Source organism: Barbus barbus, assembly GCF_936440315.1.
Source record: "Barbus barbus genome assembly, chromosome: 21".
Classification (NCBI taxonomy): Eukaryota; Metazoa; Chordata; class Actinopteri; order Cypriniformes; family Cyprinidae; genus Barbus; species Barbus barbus.
Genome location: NC_136749.1, coordinates 22557799 through 22579024, shown reverse-complemented (window position 1 = coordinate 22579024; position 21226 = coordinate 22557799). Strand labels below are relative to the sequence as shown.

The 21226-nt window shown below is 38.5% G+C and overlaps 1 protein-coding gene across 1 annotated transcript in view; it reads left to right on the top strand.

Moving 5' to 3' along the window:
• Positions 1–2018: 2018 nt before the first annotated feature.
• The window catches only part of LOC306887512 (adhesion G protein-coupled receptor B1-like), a gene marked incomplete at both ends in the record, with an annotated part of 68332 nt that continues 49124 nt past the window's right edge, over positions 2019–21226 (top strand). The window contains 7 exons of the mRNA XM_079445296.1: positions 2019–2736; positions 15207–15365; positions 15600–15674; positions 16137–16241; positions 17591–17758; positions 19371–19550; positions 19917–20246. Of these exons, the coding sequence (XP_079301422.1) occupies positions 2019–2736; positions 15207–15365; positions 15600–15674; positions 16137–16241; positions 17591–17758; positions 19371–19550; positions 19917–20246 (1735 nt within the window). The remainder of the gene's footprint in view (positions 2737–15206; positions 15366–15599; positions 15675–16136; positions 16242–17590; positions 17759–19370; positions 19551–19916; positions 20247–21226) is intronic.

Here is a 21226-nt window from a genome sequence, read left to right as displayed (position 1 = left end):
AGTTTTAATTTACATAACAGCAGTGTTCTATAGGAAACATTGATTCAAGACAAGAACAATGCATGGAGTAAGTTTCATTTCTGCTAAATGACAAAAGTAAAAAGTAAAGAGTGTAAAGACCATCAACTCTACCGTGCGACTCCACCGGGCAGGGACACCGGCAAGGGATAGAAGTATCGCTTTTTATTTTAGTTTTTTCATTTATATGTTTATTATTGAAATGTTGTTATATGCATGTGTCAATTTTATTTAATTTCTTTATTTTCTTAAATATGTGGGTATATAGTATTTATAGAGTTGTAACTTTTAGTTTTAGTTACTTTTTCTTATTTGTAAGTCGCTTTGGACAAAAGCGTCTGCTAAATGACAAAAGTAAGTAAGTAAAGTAAGTAAGTAAGTTTCAAGAGAAAAGAAATGAAACAATTCATTTAAATAATCCAGTCATAGTGTGGTTGTGTTCGCCCTGCTTGCGCTGTGAAAATGGGTATTTTAGCTCACTCAAAAATTTCAGTCGACTAAACTTATATGCCATTTCAGTCAAAGTAAAATGGACTAAAATGAATGAATATAGCATGACGAAATATTGACTTAAATGACACTTTCATCGAAAGACAAAAAGTATGACTAGAACAAAATATGGTGCAAAAAATAACTCACACACTCATTCTTGCACATTCACAAAATTGCATTCAGTGCTTTGGTTGAAATACACACACACATTTCTAAAGAATGCACATTCTCATAGACACACACATCGATCTCACCCACACACATTCATAACAGCATTATCCAGCATCTTTGTGGAAACTGCTAATCTCCAACAATACCCTGCTATATACGCCGATAGCGACTGTTATATTTATTAACAATACCGAGAGGAAGGAGCGTACTAAGATTGCTGAACAGATTCATTACACATATTAAAGTAGCAATGATTATTATAAATATCACATCACTTCATGTGAATAAAGCACCCCATTTTTCTTCATCCATTTCTAGAATCCAGTAGTATTTAAAACCTATATGACTCAGTGCACTTTTTTTCCCCTGTCTGGGTTGGTCTCGTTTCTTAGCACGCTGAATGTGAGGAATAAAGCTAATGCCTTTAGATAAGGATGATTAACCTAGAATAAAATCTGCATGGTATATTCTTGTATGGTATATGGCCTGTCAGGGAGAGCCTGGTGCTGGGATGCTCACATTGTAAAGTGACTAATGGCACATGGAAATTTTGCGATTACATCAGAATAGTCTCCAAGATGTCTGTCTACTGCTCTTGCATGTGACCTCACATATTTCTTATCTTTAAGTGCTGTAAAACTGCACGAGACACTGAATTGTCAGGGAAAAGAATGACAATCAGGCCCATCTGAGAGATGATCCAGACGCTTTTAGCCTAATGATTCGCAGAGGACTGAGGCTATTGATCATTTTGGCATGAAGCAAATGCACTGGAAATAATGAATGACAGCAGGTGTTCATATTTTTGTAATTGATTGCCCCATAATTGGACAAATTATTGAGCTCACTGATGAAATACAAGATTGAGGGTGACGTTTTTGCAGAAAGTGACTGCTTCACAGGGAACAAAGAGTTCTTTTTGAATGTGAAGCACAGGTGCGGCACTTCTGGATCGATATAGCCCAGCGTGGTAATTTCTAAGTACCAAAGTCAGTCATGTCGGTGTCTACACACTTTTGAAGTTATTATGTTCACTCTTATCTGGTCAATGGATAATTGCTGTTGTTTTCCCATCTGGCTTATGCAGTCTTTTTTCTGTCTTCTCTAATCCTGCAGATCTCTCTGAGGGCGTCTGGCATCATGGACAGCAAACTGGATCAATGAGCCAAAGTTCCCTCTCATCCTGAGCTGTCAGTTCAGACGGTTCTGCAAACATCTGAGAATATCGGCTTGTCAACAAAACGAGGCTGTTGATCTTACATTAACAAGAAGAGGCTCCCAGTAAGAGATATCTTCAGCCTCACACTTTTCTGCACACCGTTCTGCCGTTTACAGCCATGATATCAAAATTCTTACAGAATTGTTCATCGTTGGTCCTTCTTTTCCCTCTTCTCCAACTGCTGCGGCTGGACATGCTCAACGCTGCCCCCTCTGGTCCGGAGTCTGACACCTGCTCCACACTGGTCCAGAGCCGCTTCTTTGGATTCTTCCTCTCGTCCTCAGTATTTCCCAGCACACCCTGCTCCTGGACCCTGCAGAACCCCGACCCAAGGCGCTACACCATCTTCATCAAGGTCACGAAACCAACCAGAGACTGCATTCCCCGACAGCACCGGACCTTCCAGTTTGACTCCTTCTTGGAGACGACACGAACCTTCCTCGGAATGGAGAGCTTCGACGAGGTGGTGAAGCTGTGTGATGCCTCTACCCACGTTGCCTTCCTGGAAGCCGGGAAACAATTCCTGCAGATCCGGAAAGGGCTGCCCAGAGCGGGCGCTGGATCCAGGAATGGCGATGGGGAATTTAAGATGGAGTATCTTGTGGTTGGGAAGCGTAACCCCAGCATGGCTGCCTGTCAAATGCTGTGCCAATGGTTGGAGGACTGCCTGACCTACAGTACCTCCAACCGGCCCTGTGGCATCATGCAGACACCATGCCAATGTTGGGACCAGCCCCCACCGGACAAAGAAACCAGTGGATGCTACCGGGACGGGGTCTACTTGGAGAACTGCATCCCTGTTGTGAAAGAAGGAACAGCTGACACTGACACTAGCGGTAAGCTAACAGTTTTTGTCTAGTTATAACTCAGCATGGTTCAGTAGTTATTGAATTAAAAAATGTTGTTCTCTGTTCCCACTGTGGGTTTGGTAGCTTGTCTTATTTAGTAGCAAAGCAACAGGACAATCGAAGCTGAAGAAACAAGAGTTCAGAGAGAACCGATGAAGGTAAAAAAAAAACAAGGTTTTAGGTTTCAGCTGATGTGTCCTAGCTGGGTGACCTTGGCTTCTTGGCGCCATGTGTGATCCTGTGAGGGTTCAGATAGGGATATTGGATCGGCCCGTGGGAGAGTTGATGCGGCAGACATGCTCTGGGAGTGACACGGGATAGTGGTGGTGATGCGCTTAGAGATTGATTATTAGGAAGGGAATAGGGCCGGTTACTGAGTTCAGAGCTATGATGTGATTTCTTCTCCAAGAGTGGATGTGGCACAGAAACTCAACCCCTAGAGAGGCTGCAGCCATTGGACTGGAAGATCACTCACCCTATTGCACTGTGTGACCTTTCTGTGGACTTTCTGTTCCTTCTCTTTTATGCATTACTTTTTTTCTGCTTGTTAAAAAAACACAAGAGGGTGACGAATCTCCACAACTCAAAGTGTTCAAACATTATCTGTAAAAGAGCACTAAAAGTGTGTAATTAATAATATGTGTGATTGTTACACAGCTGAACCAAGTGATAAGGGGGCCGTTTTCACAGAATATGTTCTTGCCTCCAAAAATTGCTAAAAATGGAGATTAATTTATTATAATAATTTAGTATAGTTTGGGTATAACATACATTTTACTTACAAATTCTTATAGATCATGTAAGCAAAAACTGAAATATTATAGAATATATAGAAGGAACCTTCTAACTAGAAATTAGTTCTAATTTTGTAGTTGCCCTGTCAACATGTTCACTGGCCTCACCACAGATTTGTGAAGGATCATGACACTGAAGCCTGAAGTAACGGCTCCTGAAAAATCCGTTTTGCCATCACATGAATAAATGACATTTTAAAATACATTGTATTAGAAAAGACAACAATATTTAACAATATTACTGTTTTTACTATGTTCTTCATAAAGTAAATGCAGCCTAGATGAGCATAAGAGACATTAAATAAATCTTATGGGCCCCAAACTTTTGAATGGTAGTGTGTATATTTGCTAGAAATATTTATATTTATCATTAAATTAGGTGTTAAAATTACAGTTATAATGTTTACTCCATACTTTTGAAAATTATTGTATCCAATGGAAAGCATTATTGATTGGTTTCAAGTTTTCAACAAAATATTATAAATTATGCTTCCAAGATCACAAATGAATTTTGCAATGTCAATAAAACATCATCTATTTTAACCAGCTACTGTATATAACATGTTGCTGATGAATCAGCACTATTTACATTGTAGACAATGTAGAATACATAAAAGAAAAAAACAAACATTTAAGTTTGCAAGGTATAAAAAATTAACACGATCAATTAATATAAAATGTTCCGCAGCCAGTGGCCCATCCTTAATGCCGATGTGTCACAACAGTCAAAGACACTTGTCTCATGTATGTATATACAGCAAGAACTTATATGTGAACAGCCCCTAAGATAAGCAAGGCAGATCGAATAGATGTACGGAGGGCGTGATAAAGAGAGAACATCTCATAAATTGATCGTGAGCTTGGGAGGCAAGCCAGGAATGTCCGGCTGGGCCCATCGGATGGAGCCAGAGCAGAAAGGCGAATGAAAGATGACTTTTGAAAGACAGGCTGTGCATCATTACAATGCTACTCTACAAGACCTATCGCTCCATGGATATCCCTAGCTCAGTCTTAATGGCACGCTGTCCATTTTATGTGTGGCCAATTTGGAGATGTGCCTCCTCCCACATCCCCCGTAGGTGGAAAGGGCCCACCTCCCTCCGATTCCTAAGAGGGAATGTGGAGCGTTAAATAGAGGGACACATGAGGGAGAGAGTGTGCATTCCATCTTAAAATGCTAAAGGCGTGTCTATTGTGTGAATGTGACCCATTGCTCAGAGGCAAGGCATCATGGGAGATGAGTAGATTCATCTCTCGCAGCTCAGAGCAGTGACAGATTACGGGCTGGATTTGAGAGACAGAACGGAAGGGGAGTCGAGTGAGAAAAAGCAGGGGAGAGAATTTCAGGTGTGAGGTGATGACAGCGGAAAATACTTTCCTCATGACTTGTACTTTTTTATTATTCGGGACGATGTGTCTCAGAGAGCTTTGGTTAAACTAGATGAAAGTACGTACTTGTTATTTCTCAGCGATGCGCTTTGAATTGAGAGCGGAGCCGATAATAGCTTGGCTGTGATGTTGCTAAACAAAGGAATTTAAATTGACTGCCCCCATAGTCCTCAGTTCTTCATCTTTAGGCGCAATAACAAGATTTAACTTATCACTGTTTTGTTGTAGTCGTGTCTCTTTTCTGTTTCTCTCACACACACACACACACACACAATCCCTCACGCCAGTGAGCCGTTTCATGCTGAGTCGTTTCATTGTGGATGTCTGAAAACGGTTGTGTGGGCAGCACTCTGTCACTGCGTGTGGGGGTGTGTGGGGGTGTTATGAGCATGTTTGGCCACCAGGGGCACACAAGTTTTTTAGCGTACAGCATATAAAATTGCTCCCACTGCTCTGGGAAGAATAAGCACAACGCTTATCTCTGCTGGACGGATGGTCTGTGTCTGTATCTTTTTCTCTCTCTAGCTCTCGTTCTCCTACTGTTGACAATGTAGCTCATGGCCCCTCTATGGCTCTCCAGAGCTCATAAAATATTAATGTTTTAATTAAGCAGTTTTACTGCCTCTATGCTTGATAATAAAAAATGCCCCAGGTTGGGTGTGCATTAGGATGAGTATATGTGTTTTAAGAACGTATGTTAGCCGTGAGACTGTGCTAGTCCATTGTAAACATACACAGGGGATGGGTGGGAGGGTAAATTTGTCAGACATCTGTCTTGCTTTAGGGGTTCATCGCTATTTCATGCACACTTTCAATGATGGATTTTTGAGGGTGTTTGTTCCAAGAGGCTGTTACATTGTTGTTCAAGAGAATATCAGTTTTTCATTGTTTACTTTGCTTTTTAAGTTTTATCATCTCTATTTTCAACTCATGTTTGTCATGATAATGCTGTCTTAATAGCTCTAAATCTGTAGAAACCCCCAGAGAGGTGCTTTGTGGCAAGTAAAAAAAAAAAAAAAAAAAAGGTATAACAGTAATGAGAATCAGCATTGAGAATAATGGAAATATTAAAAAAAGTGAAATGTCCAAGAAGTTTCTTGCAATAGAAATTTAGAGAAAATGTTTAATTATCAAAGAAAACAATAATGACACAATGCAAAAAAAAAAAAGGGTGAAAATTACCACACAAAATGAATGAATTACACCACTGCACTGAATAGGGATGAAGGCTTTCGAACTTTAAAAATTATGTATCAAAAAAGTAGTTTATATGACTCACATGCTATACTGGATTTCAACCATTAGGCAGCCTGGAATCTTTGGCGTGCTTATGAGATAAGATTTCCGATTTTTGAACGCGTCGAAACTTTTCAATGATTTAGCCTACTTGATCCGGTTCACAACTCAGGTCTTATGCTACATTCACGATGTTATCGTAAATTATCGTAAATACGAGTTTCCTATTCGGAAATTGACCTTATAAGGCATCTCTAAGGCCGTTCATATCCAATTTCCGACTAGGAAGCTTGTATTTATAATAATTCCGATGAATGCAGCATTAATAATGATTCGTGTTTTGACTTCGATCCAACACAGACTTCAGAAATTCTACATTTCTTTTTGACAAAAGAACGAAAGCCGTATGGGTCTGGAATAATGTGAGGATGAGCTTGTTTTCTTTATACAAAATGTAGTATTTATTAAAAGTATTTCCTTTGATATTGCGACTTGGCCATTTCTCAAATGGAAGGCTGCATCCTCCGGAGGTTGCATTTGTAGGCTGCATACGTCATAAAGAAGATATTATTTTAGAATATTAACAGTTATAAATTTGGCCATTATTCTTAGTTAAGTGTAAATTGTTATAATATGCTTTTGATTTGCGAATGTTATGCTCAGTTAACTGAAATAAACCAGGCTTGATGATGTATACAGCCTACAAATGCGACCTCCAGAGGATGCAGTCTTCCGTTTGAGAAACGGCCTTGGACATAGGTCAGTTGACGCGCATGAGCATCACGCAGATCGACCATTCCCCGCTTGAGCCAAATGGTTCATCCTAATGTTGTTTGTCTGGAACTGCCTAGAATTTGAGTGGGACTTGTTTGGTAAAGATTGGTTATTGTAACTGCTAGATGACTGATTGTTAATGTGTTTATGGGCTAATTTCCTTCTCTTTCTCTGAACACTCTTTGTCTGGAAGTGCCCGCGCTACATTTGCACAAATGATTGGCCCCTTATGTCCGATCTTCGAAAATGATTGGTTGTACGCTTCAAAGCGAAGCAACACGTAGCGAGGATTGGATAACAGCGAGCATGTTTGTTCACTTGCTCTGATCTCTCAGCATTGGTGGAATTGAACAGCACTGACTGGACTTCAACTTGTTGGAAGCAGCAAGCGATGTGCTGCTTATTTAAATTTCCCTCAGAATTCTTTATTATAAAGCTCCTTTGGAAGTCAGACACCCCAATCGATTTTAAACATTATAAAAGCCATACGCCGCATGAGTTTTGTCGTTCCACAACCAGACTTTTTGTGTGCTAGACCGACATTTTTCTCCAATATTGCTGCCTTTTCAGTGCATCAACGCCTAGCTTTTACATTTACATACATTGTCATTTTATATTTACATTTATTAATTTAGCACTTTATTCAGAGCAACTTACCAATGAGAAATACAACAGCGAAACAAGCGAGAAATGCAACAAAGGATTTTTAAGATGATTTTAAGTAACATTGAAATTGTGCCATAATATATTGTTTGAAGCTTGTCAGCTTGTCTTTCTTAAATTGCTTGGAATAAAAAAAAAAAAACAAGTTTAAGGTTCATGAAAAAAGAACAGGTAGATATAGATAAGGCACAGTTAATAATGTTGACTCAACCACTGATATTATTTTATTTAAAGGTATTGTCCACCCAAAAATGAAAATTCTGTCATCATTTAGCCATCTTCATGGCATTCGAAACCTCTATGACTTACTTTCTTTTGTAAAACACAAAAGAAGATATTTTGGAGACTGTTGGTAACCAAACATTTTCAGTTTTCATTGACTTCCATGGTACGTTCAAAAAATATTATGCAAGTCAATGGGAACCGAAAATGTTTTGGCTTGTTCGTTCTTTTTTTCTGTAGAATTTTCATTTTTGGATGGACTATCTAAAATGAACAAATCTGAACTGTGATATCAAAATGCACACAGATTTGTGTCTGGCCCTGTTTGAGCTTTAAAATTCCTAGGGAGCTGCTTATTAGTGAGCACATGCTCCTGCAGATAGACCTGTTGTGTTTGTGCGTGGGTGTATGTGTGTGTGTCTGTAATGGAGAGTGAAAGACAACAGTGCTGGAAGGAGCTCCCCGACCTATCTGTATGATTAGCCCCTCTCACATCTCTAGAGTCACATCTAACCCACAGTCCATACAAAATAGAATCTATAAAAGATAGAAAATATCTTCTAACATGCTGAGATTGACCCAGTGAAAGCGAGCAGGAGATATTGAGAGAGGAGCGATGAATGGTTTGATTAGGGGGATTAGGGGTTATTTGTCTGATAAAGCCCCATACTTTTGAGAGGCACCACAGATGGGCATGTAGAAATGTCTAATGCACCTAAGGCTCTGCAACATACATGTGCCACCAAAGTGGTTTCCATAGGAACACTGGATCAGAGTGAGACACTCAGTATGAACACTGTCAATTCCCAATCTGAAGGCTGTTTTAATCAAGTTTACTAACCATATGGGGGCTAATTCATATTTTCTCCTTCACTCTTACTCTCTCTCTCTCTCGTTCCTCCTCAACCTGATATTAAAGTATAACCGCTGTTGCAGTAAAAAAAAGGCTAGTTTAGATTTTAGACTAGTTCAGCACCGGATATTCAACATGTGGAGCATCCAAAAGTAGTTCAGGTGTTTGTTTTAATTTATATTATTTTATTTATGTACATTAATTGGTATAAAATAACTTTTACGGGCTACTTTATAATAATTACAATAATAAAGCACATTCTATTTGCATATATAAATGCAAAGATAACTAAAATATGATTTCAGTTTTTAAGGTCATAGACCAGAAATGAGCTAGATTTATTGTAATGGTCAAAAGTTCAATATATAAAAACATTAATTTCATAGCAAGCCATTTATGCTTACATATATTTATAAAATAATTTTAATTTAGTCGAAAGCTGTGCCTCATGTCAAAAATAGAAAAGCGGCATTCATCAACCAAAGGAACATTGCAATGGGCAATTGCAAAGTAGACAGCTCTGATTTAGTTTTGTCATTCAGTGTAGTGACATTCATATTCATTTTGTCAAAAGCCTTTTATGATTTTAGATTGCCACCTTAAATGCCATATACCATAATGACATATATTGTGTTTTAGTTGAGATTAAATAATAGACTTTGCATTCCACATACCATAACATCTGGCTATGAAGGGTATCATCGTTAAAAGACTGCCTGCATTTTTAATAGTGGACAGCTGCCAGTTTGGAGAATTCAATTAAACTAACTTGCTGCAATAATAAGGCTTGTTTACTAGATGTACCCACTGAAATTCACAAAGTAAATCATTCATAAGTAGCATTTTTAAGTAAAACAATTTATCACAGTTGACTGCTGGAATGATTATGCTATTATTCATTATTTGTCTTTTAATCAACCTCAATATATAGTAAATATATGTAATCTCAGTATCAAAATTGCAATTTCATATCCAGCTTATTTAGTATTAGGCAGGGTGCTTTCTTGCTTCTTAGCATTTAAAATTAGATGAACTTTTAACCACTAATGACTGTGTTGTAAGTCTTGTGTTTTATATATATATATATATATATATATATAGTTTTTTTTTTACTTTTGTGGATATATGTATTGTGATGTTCTATGTGGTGCATATGTAATATTGTATGTTATTTAATTTGATTACCTGCCCAGGGACAGCAGATGTAAATTAGCTATTAGCTAACTCTGGTGCAATTACTTTTAATTGTGCATTGTCCCTGTAAAAATAAACAATAAAGTAAACTTATTTCTTTGTAAAGGTCTTGGAGTTTCTGAGAGTTTGATGCTGTTCCGGTTAGTTCAGCCCCAATGTGATGATCCATTTTGGCGGTCACTGATCTGAGAGATGAAAGTGCATGGAAGTGAGGGCAAGATGGCGTGTTCTTTTGTATGTTTGTGTGTGTGTGTGTGTGTGTTCACATGTGAACCCACGTCCTTTTGGTCTTATGAGCAGATGTTTCTCTGCTGAAGATTGATGTGCAAGAGGAAAATAAAAAAAGCCTATTATTTTTCCACTCATCTGTGGGCCTGTGAAAAGTGGGAGGCCCATCTGATCCTTTTAGTGAAGGTGTTTTTGATTCGAGCTAGATTTTCCCCCTTTTGTTCCTGCTGAGGAGAGGCATCCATCTTCGGAATTGAAACGTCAACTTCTCTGACCCGCACCTGCAACCAAAGAACATTCAACCAAACCCCTATTTATATCTCTGTCGTACTTTTGATCTGTTTATCTACTTGCTCGTCGGTAAACAGTGCAGACTCTGAGCTCCCCACCAGACCCAGGCCGTAATCTTGTAGCGTATGCACTCCGCTGATGAGAAGTCACTGGTTTTGTCATTGTGTGACCATTGAAAGACAGAGCAGAAGCAGTGATCATCACTAAACACGAATCGCAATCATCAGGATTAACCTATGAGATAGAAAAAGACCCAAGCCCAGTGATCATTAATGAGCCAAAGAGAGAGAATGTGATTGATCATATCACCAGAGAAGAAACAACAGAACAAAATGTTTAATTGTGTTAGGAACTGACACAAAGCAAGTCTAAATCTGCTAATATAGACAGTTGACAGCTGTTTTAAATATTATACATTTACACTATTCGAAAATAAAAGCATTCATAATTGTGTTTTAATTGAGATTAATAGACATATAATGACATCTGACTCTGAATTAGTACTGACATCCGTCTGCATTTTTATCAGTGAACAGTTTTGAGAAATCAATTAGACTAACTTAGATTTCTTGTAACTATTTCCATCACTGAATTTTATGAAGCATAAACAGACATTGTAAGATGAATGAAAAGACCTTTCTTTGTTTATTTTTACTTGTTCTGCCTAATTTTATTGGTGTTTGTTGCTTTATTGTTTATTTATTTGCACTTATAGCTAGTTTAGTAGCTTTTACCACTACTATTCATTTGAAGTGAATCATTAATGAATTAAGTCAATTATGAATTATTCATTATGATTTTTTTATTATTATCTCTCGTGACATGATCAGTTACACTCTCATTGGCTCATGGATTAAAAAATTAAGCATTTAATAAATAGTAGCAGGATACACTTATGTATAATTATAAAAACATATGCAATGTATAATGTGAACAATATGTATAGGGTTAATATTATTAATTAAAATTAATTCTCAAAAACAGCTTATCCTCTCTTGTGAGGATGCTGGAGCTTATAATATTTTAATATAAATACAATTTATTTTACTAGTAAATAAAAACTGTTGATGTGATGTTTTATGGTCATATCTGCATTGAATACCATCTCTAGAGACAGTATCAGTATAGTCGTTTGGCATCAGAAAACCCAACCAGACCACTTCCAAACCACCAACTGCTAATTAAATACACATCAAAATGTTTAATTAAGAGCCAAATAGTGTACATCACCTGCTGCCTGAATGTCTCAAATAAATCTGTCAAAACATGATAGAATAACATTATTCCACAGTTTCAAGTCAATTAAAATCTCAAAGGAAAATTGTGCAATTATTAGGAGCTGTTGTTCAATATAATCCCCCACATATTGACAGAAACCATGTTAAAATTCATGGGTAGGAATTGTGTGGTCATTTAATTGAGAGTTGGTTTGTGTGGGCCATTTTGAGCACTGCGGTGCAAGATGGGAAAGATTATGTGAAGCGGCAAGGATGCAAACCAAAGTTGTGTTTCCTGCCCCTGGAGTGAGGTTAATCAATGAGATGTGTAAGCACAGCTGTTCAAATATTTATTCTAAGCAGGATACTGACAGCAGAAATGCACACACACAGAAGAGTGGATTAGACCTGTGAGCTGCAGCCAGCAGAGGGACAGATAGAGATGGACAGAGGGAAAAAGGTGTGAGATGATGGATGGCTCATTTCTTTTTGCTCAAACACTTTCAGAAATCCATTTTATTCCAACATTATAAAAAAAAAAAAAAAAAAAAAAAAACTTTTTTTTAAAGAGATCAGACAACATGAGATTTTTTTCTATTTTTGTAATTTCTCTTCTTTTTTTATTAGTTTTTTTTTTTTTTTTTGCTTGCACACTTGGCGACATGGATGCCAATAACTAGTAGCATCCTCTGGGTGTCAGCGCTTCCCATGTTTCGCTTTCCATCAATGACCCACAGTCTGTGTTTTAATGCATGTAAGCAACCAGAAACCAATGCATGAAGTTGAATGTAGGGTGTAATTTAGATGTACCAACTGACCTTGGTTTCCTAGCAGATATGTACTGGGCAGGTGAGATTATGGTGAGATCTTGTATTGATGAATTCAGATCACTGTCACTTGAGCCATTATTAGACCTTCTGTTCACCACTGAGGGAAAGTGAAGGTCACTTTGAGGTTTTCGTAAGCCAAGATGATATTTGCTAATGGGCAAAATGATGTATATCCACACACTCATCCTTTGAAAGCAGGTGCGTGCTGCAGCTGCAATCTGAAAAACAGGCGAAAAGACAGAATGATGGAGGAAGGGCTGATGAATAGAAAGAAACATCCGAGCAGAGGACGAATATGAGAGTTTAAAGATGATATAGCGTCTGCTGCAAAGAGTCTGAATTAACACTAAATTATTGAAAGCATAATAAAATGTCCTTGGGGACAGAGAAAGAAAACACTATATTATTCTGCCCCCCCTTTTCTCCTTCAGCCCGTGATTACTGAGCCAAAAAAAGGTTATACTCTCCCATCGTTTTTCACAGAGAGAGAAAATCTTATCTCCAAATGGCGTATTATTTTTTTCCTATCTGGACTTTTTTTTTTATTCGTATTCGCTTTTCTAAAGATTGTTTGCCTTGCGAATATTCTCACCCTACTCATTTCACTGTTCCTTACTCGCATATATTTTATATAAGGTTGAAGTCATTCAGCACAGAAGCTGAGTAACTTATTTCAGACTGATTTTTGCCACTTATGGTCCCCCGTTGAGCAGGGATTGGCTGTGCATGCTGTTTATGCCACGTGCAATTGGTTGATGAAGCCATCTGACTTGAAGTGTGATTGGTGGATGGGATTAATCAGGGCAGCGCACTGAGAGCTGTCCCGGTTCATTTTGCATGAGATTGTCACTTGCTGTGCAAGGAGGACATTTGATTGTATATTCAAGGCTGAGGCATTGAAGATTAGAATCCGTTATGTTTTATCAGGTGATGTGTCTCGCGCAACATGCGGCAAAGCCAATCTCAGCACCCCAAGTAAACAATTTGCCATTAATCGCTCATCCTGCTCAAACAAATAGATATTGATTCTGCTTTTCAGCACTCGCTTGCCAGCAGATTTGTATCAGTGCTGCAGAAAAGGCATAAATTGTTTTTATATCTGGCCTTTATGTGGCGTAATGTATTAACTCGGGCTTTGAAAGAGGGATGCTTCGAATGTAATGGTCGGAAGGGTTCAGTTGATATTAGGGTCAATGGCATGACACCCATGTTCTTTTTCTCTGGGTTTATTAAGGTATTCAGAAATACATTAAATATACAATTCATACATATTATTACCCTTCTTAATGAACATGCTTTCAATTTCTGAGTTAAAACTCTTTGGTGTTTAAATTAAATTGTATGTGTGTGTCGTCTGTTTTTGTCTGCTACTTTAAAAATAAATCTTAATGAAATATCAGTCATACACTGTAAAAATTATTTTTCATAGTTGTAAATAAAGCAAACCTTTTGTGGAGTACAATTTACTTGAAAATGTCATGTTTAATTAAATGTGTCACTCGTCAATTCTTCATAAATATTTGTGAAATTTGCTAGAATTTTCTAAGTGAAAAGTGTAGTGAAAAGTAAATCCTACAACTTTTTTAGTGTAAACATGCAATAAATATTCTGTAAATAAATACTACAAATGCTATAATTCTTACCAAACCTTTGACATGCATTTATTGTGATTTGTTTAAAATGTTATAAACTTCATGATATTTATAATCCAAAAATGTAATGAATAAATTAATGAATAAATAAATAAATGAAAGAAAGAATATGATACAACATAATATTTGACATTTATTTTCACCTTCTAAAAAACTGAAGGTTTAAGAGGGTTTTTTTGTTTTGTTTTTTGTTTGTGATACATACACCACTTGACATTTATAGAGTAATTTAAAAATAATAATAATAATAATAATATAATATATATATATATATATATATATATATATATAATGATGTAATTGATGTTGGTTTCATGCATTTTTGGAAATGCCATAAACATTTTTCAAAAATATATGAACCAACACTTGGTGCTTCTTTTAACTAGATTTTTAGCATTTATTTTTTTAACTAGATTTCTTTTTCTTTTTTAACTGTTTTGTCGAGTTAGATTTCTTCTTTTATAATTCTTATTATCTTCTTTTAACTAGATTTTAAGCATTTCATTTAAAAAAATAATTAATTTTTTTCTATTTTGACTAGTTTGTTGAGATTTCTTCTTTTATTATCTCTGACATTTATCTAATATTGGCTCCATTAACTGATCTTTACATTGTCTGCATGGACCATTCTCATGTAATATATGTTAAAATCTTCTGATGGACATTTTAAATATAGAATGTATCTGATTATTTCTCACTTTCATTTCAGTTCTCATTTTCCGGGTAGAGCGGCACTGAGTGTAGAATTAAATACCCTCCCCCGTACAATTGATTTGTGAGTAATTAAAAATGTCTGCAGCTGGACATGGTCCAGCTTCATGTTCTATTCATGCAGATTAATACATATTTGTCGGGGCTTCCGGGATCAGACAGGCAGCAATGTCTGCTATTAAACATTCATGAGGGAGCAGAACACAGGGACTCGTATCCTACTGGTATTTATGGTTCCATTTCTACTTCTTAGTACCATCATAATGAATTCCGAAATCAGAACATTATTGCTTAGCAGGGATGGAAATTTAATTTGTGTCACAAAAATGTATTAATAAATGGCTTTTTCTTGGGAATTACATTCACATGGACTGTGCTCGTGTCTGTGTGTGGGTTTAATACAGGTGGCTGGAGTGGGTGGGGCAACTGGGCGGAGTGCAGCAGTGAATGTGGAGGTGGAGTCCAGACTCGCATACGCACCTGTCAATCACCACCTGAGGAGGCGTACCTGTGCGAGGGTGTTCTAGAAGAAGGTCGTCCTTGCAACTCTCAGCAATGCATCGGTAAGTTACATTCTAGGCTCATGCACGTTGTACGTGACCTTTTGCACATCCACTTCTTCTCTGGCTTTCTCTCTCTATCACTATCTGACACCTCATTTTTTTACATTCTTCACATTTCACTGTAAAAAAGATGTTCTGCTTCCTGTGTGACACAATGATAGAGCAATAACGATAATGAAATGCTAGACTGATGATAGAATGAGCGTTTTTGTGTGCTTTTCATTGGACCCATAGGCTACAGGCAGTATTCCTCTAAAGGCAAGGGTTTAAGTCCAGTGAAATACAAAGGAATGCAAGAGGCCATGCTTGGTAAGGTCAAGTCAGTTTGAATGTGACTGTAGTGAGTAGATCTTCACTCAGTTTGGATGGAGGCCATGAGTAAATAACCCACTCCATGGTCAAGGCCATCGGCTGCAGATGTCTTCACCTCAATTGTCTGTGTCTCCGTTCCGCATGGTCTGCTTATTTTTCATCCGCCATCCACTGCTCGCTCCATCTCGCCCTCTTTCTGCACACTTCCTGCCGTTTTTTGGTGTTCAAAGCACACGTTTCGAGGTCACGCAAGCCTAGAAGTGTCCAAACTCTCACAGAGTCTCGCGTTCGCATGGAGAGTAGTATCAAACCAAATATAGGTTCACTTCTTCTCAGCTATGTAACCTTAAACTTCACACAAAATCCCAAGCATGGCTGATGCTGGTCTAGATGTTCAGGTCGCACAGCACTGCCCAATCAGAATTCGACTGTAGTTGCTAATCCCACCCCATCCTGCAGGCAGAGGCCGACTTGGCACTCGTAGCCAATCCCTACGCTCGGTGGACAGCCGTAAACGAGAGGACTCTGATAAGACCCGCAGCGGACAGCAGTCTTCCCAAACAGGTAAGAAGACAGGTGGCATCAGCCTCCTCTGCAGCTTGGGGTCACACACACACATACACACAGTTGCAACCGTTTCGCTCACTAGTCCACATACAGGGAGTAGACTGGATGCGTATGTGGCTATGGCCTTGTTTTTTTATGCTCCTGTCAGTGTGATTTATGTTTTGTTTGTCTTTGTCATGTGTATTATGGCATGGTTCATGGAGGAACATCGAGATGTCCATGAATCATGGACACCATTGCTTACAAGGAAGTTAAAAGCATTTTGAAAGGGTTGTAACCGCTTATTATGAAACAAACGATAACAAGACACACCTTGCTTGGGGGTGGTGATGTATGATTTGCATGCTTCAATATAAAAGACATATTGGACTAATATGATGTAATCCCTAGTATGTTGTCTTTTCTTTGTGAACACTGCATGCATTTGTCTTTCAATTTTACAGTTACACCGATATGAGCCTTTCACTTCAAAATAAATGCAATTTTCCTCTGTCATTCCAATGTGTTACAAATCAGAAATCACAGTGAATCCATAAATGGAGGCTGTAGCGTCACATTTAAGTTGTTCATCAAAAAGAAAAAATCAGTTTTTCTATGAATCAGAAAGTATATAAAAAAATGTGCATGATTTTACCAATTTTTATGTTACTTTCAGAAGCAGCATTAATACTATGTACACAGTTTTATGCAAATTGCTAAACTAAATGGTACACAAACAAGTTTTGTACTGATAGTTTCAGAAATTAAATAAAACGCTCATATATATGCATATTATTAAATATGCTTATGCAGGGTTTTAGTATGAAAACTAAAACGTTTATAGCCCCTAATATTGTCAGAATGAGGTGAAATCCTTCCCTCCTTATCACTTTTCATTTTGAAATTAAATATCATTTTATTGGACATTCTTGATTCTCCATTTCGTTCCACTTGATGGTAATGATAGCTTAACTCTTTCTATTGGACAGACATGACAGCCCATATTATCTATTGGACTGTCAAGACAATCAAGTGTTTCCTATTGGACATTTAATGTTCCCATTCCTTCGGGATTACACATGATTCCTTGGCTTTCCCAGTTGCTCAGATAGTAAAGTCAGATCTATTTGGTAGCCTTGTGAAATCTTCGTAGAGATGGCTGACTTACATATCCCAAAACTGAAAGCATGAACTTCTATTACGGGTAAATGCGGAGGATATGGAGTCAGCGACGAAAAGATCTTCCCCTGTTAAATAAAATGGCTAATCCTGCATGCTAATTAGTTTTGGCCCTGTTCCTACCCTTTCCTCTGCTCTCTACCCTACCCCATCCCATCCCCACCCCCACTTCCCCCCGTCCCTCTCAGTGGATCCTCCATCGGGTGGGGAGTGGTCTGCGTGGAGCGTGTGTTCGACCACGTGCGGTGAGGGCTGGCAGAGCCGCACACGCTTGTGTGTCTCGGTGCCGTACAGCACGCAGTGCAGTGGGCCGCTGCGTGAACAGAGACCCTGCAATAACACTGTTGTGTGTCCAGGTAAGCACAGCCAACCTCAGGCCTCTCCTCACCCCCACCATCTTCCTTATCCATATCCCGTCACCCGTCCCGCGTCCACTCAGGTCCATTAGCTTTGCCCACTCACCCTCCAGCTGCTGCCCACCTGAAGCTAACTATTCCTGGGCTTCCATGTACGGCTTCTCCCCCCTCAACCCTGGATGCTGGAGAGCCGTGGTAAGATGTTAATGGGTGCAGCACTGTCAGCTAACTCCCTATAGTTCCCACTGCATGTAGGATGGTCTTTCTCAATATCTTTTCATTCTACCATTTCAGCATCTCAGGGGGCCAGACAAAAGTGTTACCTAGATAAAAACATGTGCCTAGTCAAGCACAATGTTGTATTAAGTGCTAATATCTTTATGCAGAAAAAAGAATGATTAGCTCTTCAGAACATTCAGAATTTGCAGCCAAATATTTAACATTTTGCACACTAAAATTTCCATGGATATTTGTGTTTTACGCTACCCGTAATTCTATGTTCACTCTGACAGCTGTTTTTGCTGTATTGTTGGTAGCTAGTAGCAAAGCCTCTTGGAACGAAAGTCAGTTCACATGGTGGATATTCGCAATGCAAGATCTAATCGAATGCAGAAAATCTGAGAAACTGCTTGCCAAACTTATTTAAAACATTTTACTTACTTACTTTACTTTACTTACTTTTGTCATTTAGCAGACGCTTTTGTCCAAAGCGACTTACAAATAAGAAAAAGTAACTAAAACTAAAAGTTACAACTCTATAAATACTATATACCCACATATGTAAGAAAATAAAGAAATTAAATAAAATTGACACATGCATATAACAACATTTCAATAATAAACATATAAATGAAAAAACTAAACTAAAAAGCGATACTTCTATCCCTTGCCGGTGCCCCACAGATTTTGACATTTAAATGCATATATTTCTGGTCGGTCAATGCCAATGCACATGCGCAGTCGTTAACACGAGTCTCAGGTTTCTGTGGGAAGTGGAGTGTCTAACAGTAGCTGCAGTGCAAAATGACTAACAACTCTTTTATTTCGATGGCATCACTCCTATTACTAGAGCCGCCATATTGCGTGTTGCAGTTTTTCCAATTTATAGCAATATGAGTGAACCGTCTTGGGTATCATACAGTCTTCCCTAGTAGGCGTTCCTGTTGTAACATTATTTGTGGGCTATGTAAATGGCTGTAGCTTCTGAACATCTGATCACAAATATGATGTATTGCTGTTAAAAATAAGATGTTCTTCGGTTTGGACAGGGAATCAGTTTTCTTGCTGCTAAAAATGGAGTGGAAAATGTTCATAAAATTGCAGCAATACATCATATCATGAACAAGATGATCAATGATCAATGCATACTGCTGAATGTGCTCCAATGCCTTCACTCCTATTGGTAGTCTTCCCATTACCTGGCCTCTCATTAAACTTTTCTCAACTTTATATCATCCCAAACAATTGCTTATGCCATCAGGAAATCAGCAACTCCTGTTGAAAATAGATGAATTCAGATCGTTGTCAGTGTGAACCCCTCTTTAGTTTTACCCTAGTGCGTGTGTTTGTGTGTTGTCGAGGTGCGTTTTTCTCTCTATAAATCATACCCTAGCCGCTCTGATTACAGTGCACGGGTCGTGGGATGAGTGGACTCCATGGAGCTTGTGTTCTTCAACGTGCGGCCGTGGGTACAGGGACCGCACTCGCTCCTGCAAGCAGCCACAGTTTGGAGGAAAGCCCTGCGATGGTCCAGAGAAACAGACCAAATTCTGCAACATTGCTGTATGCCCAGGTGATCTTTGGGTCTTTAAATACAGACTGTCTCATACAGATTTAATGATTTTCATCAAGCAGCACAATTAAAGCCTAACGTGAGGCACTGTAGAGAAAGAGATTGAAAGGAACCAGTGTGAAGTTCACAGCAAATGATGGTGATTAAGTGAGGCTTTAAATCACTGCGGACTTGACTAGAGTTTGGCAACCCAAAGCTCCTCTCTCTTTCTCCTGCAATATACTGTATCTTTCAGTAATGTCCCCTTATCATGCTCCACTTTAAGTTCCTCTCTTTTGTTAACCTAATGTTGCTTTGTATCCTCTATGCTCACATTTAGAAAATTCTTCAGTTTCTTCTTATAACTTTATGTCTTTTGCTCTGTAGTGGATGGCGTGTGGAATGAGTGGTCCAGCTGGAGTTCCTGTTCTTCGTCCTGTTCAAATGGAACAATGCAGCGCACTCGGGAGTGTAACGGGCCCTCGTATGGGGGTCTGGAGTGTCAGGGCGAGTGGCGTCAGACAAGAGACTGCTTCCTCCGAGAGTGTCCTGTGGATGGCCAATGGCAGCTCTGGAGCTCTTGGGCTGGTTGTACCAAAACGTGTGGTGGAGGAAGCCAGCAAAGACAGAGAGTGTGTTACGGTCCCTTTTTTGGGGGGGAGCCATGCCCAGGGGACAGAGAGGAAGTTAGACATTGCAATGAGAAGAGATGTCCAGGTGAGACAAACACATGTAGTCAAAACTCATGGTATAGGCTCACTTGTATAGGCTACATTTTTGACTAGCATCTCTATCACGGCAGTGTTGCTCATGTTTATCCTTTTCATGTGTTTTTACGTTTTGACACATTAAACTTCAATGTTTAATGTGTCAAAACATTAAACACATTAAACTTCACTATAGCACAGTAATATATGAAAGAGGTCTCAATTCAGTACTTGCACACTGTTCTGACAGATGATTTTATTTCTGAGAGACAGTTTAATTAAAACCGACTGTCAGAAGAGTGCGCATGTATTTAATTGAGATGTCTTTCGCAACTTATTGTGCTGCCTGTCACACAGCATGAGTACGGAGTTATTTTTGCAGTTTATTTCACTCAAACATTCGAATATACAAGTTATGTCAAAACGTCTGTCTTAAGTTAGAACATTAGACCCTTGTATTAGGTCTTAAAGTGACAGAAGCCTAATATAACTGCTTCATGTCTTCAGTAGGCTTGAGAGCCGATAGATGATGCCATTGTCACGATGTTGAGCCAACATTGTGATTCCTTGCCCCACCTCTCTACCGCAATCTGCTGCATCTCATTTCCGTGTTTGGAAAGGAAATGACATGTACTACGGAACCCCTAAAGGGAATAAATAGGAGATGGCAGGGAAAAAATATTTCAGTACTTTCTCTCAAAATGATATCGTTGTGTAATTATACTGTATATAAATTGCAGGCATCAGGGAGCCGTTATTAATATGCAGGGCATTGAAACCACTTTCGAATGCGTGCTCTCTTTTTTACTTTCACTTTTGAGATTCCCGATCACATGGACACTATACTACGGAGAGGCAGTACTTACCACACATTCTACAAGATTAGATGTTTGTCAGTGGTGCTCAGGAGACATCGTCCGATGCCAGTTTGGTAGACATCGCCCAACCCAAACTTGTATTAGTTAGGCTAGTATTGGTTTTTGCAATGGC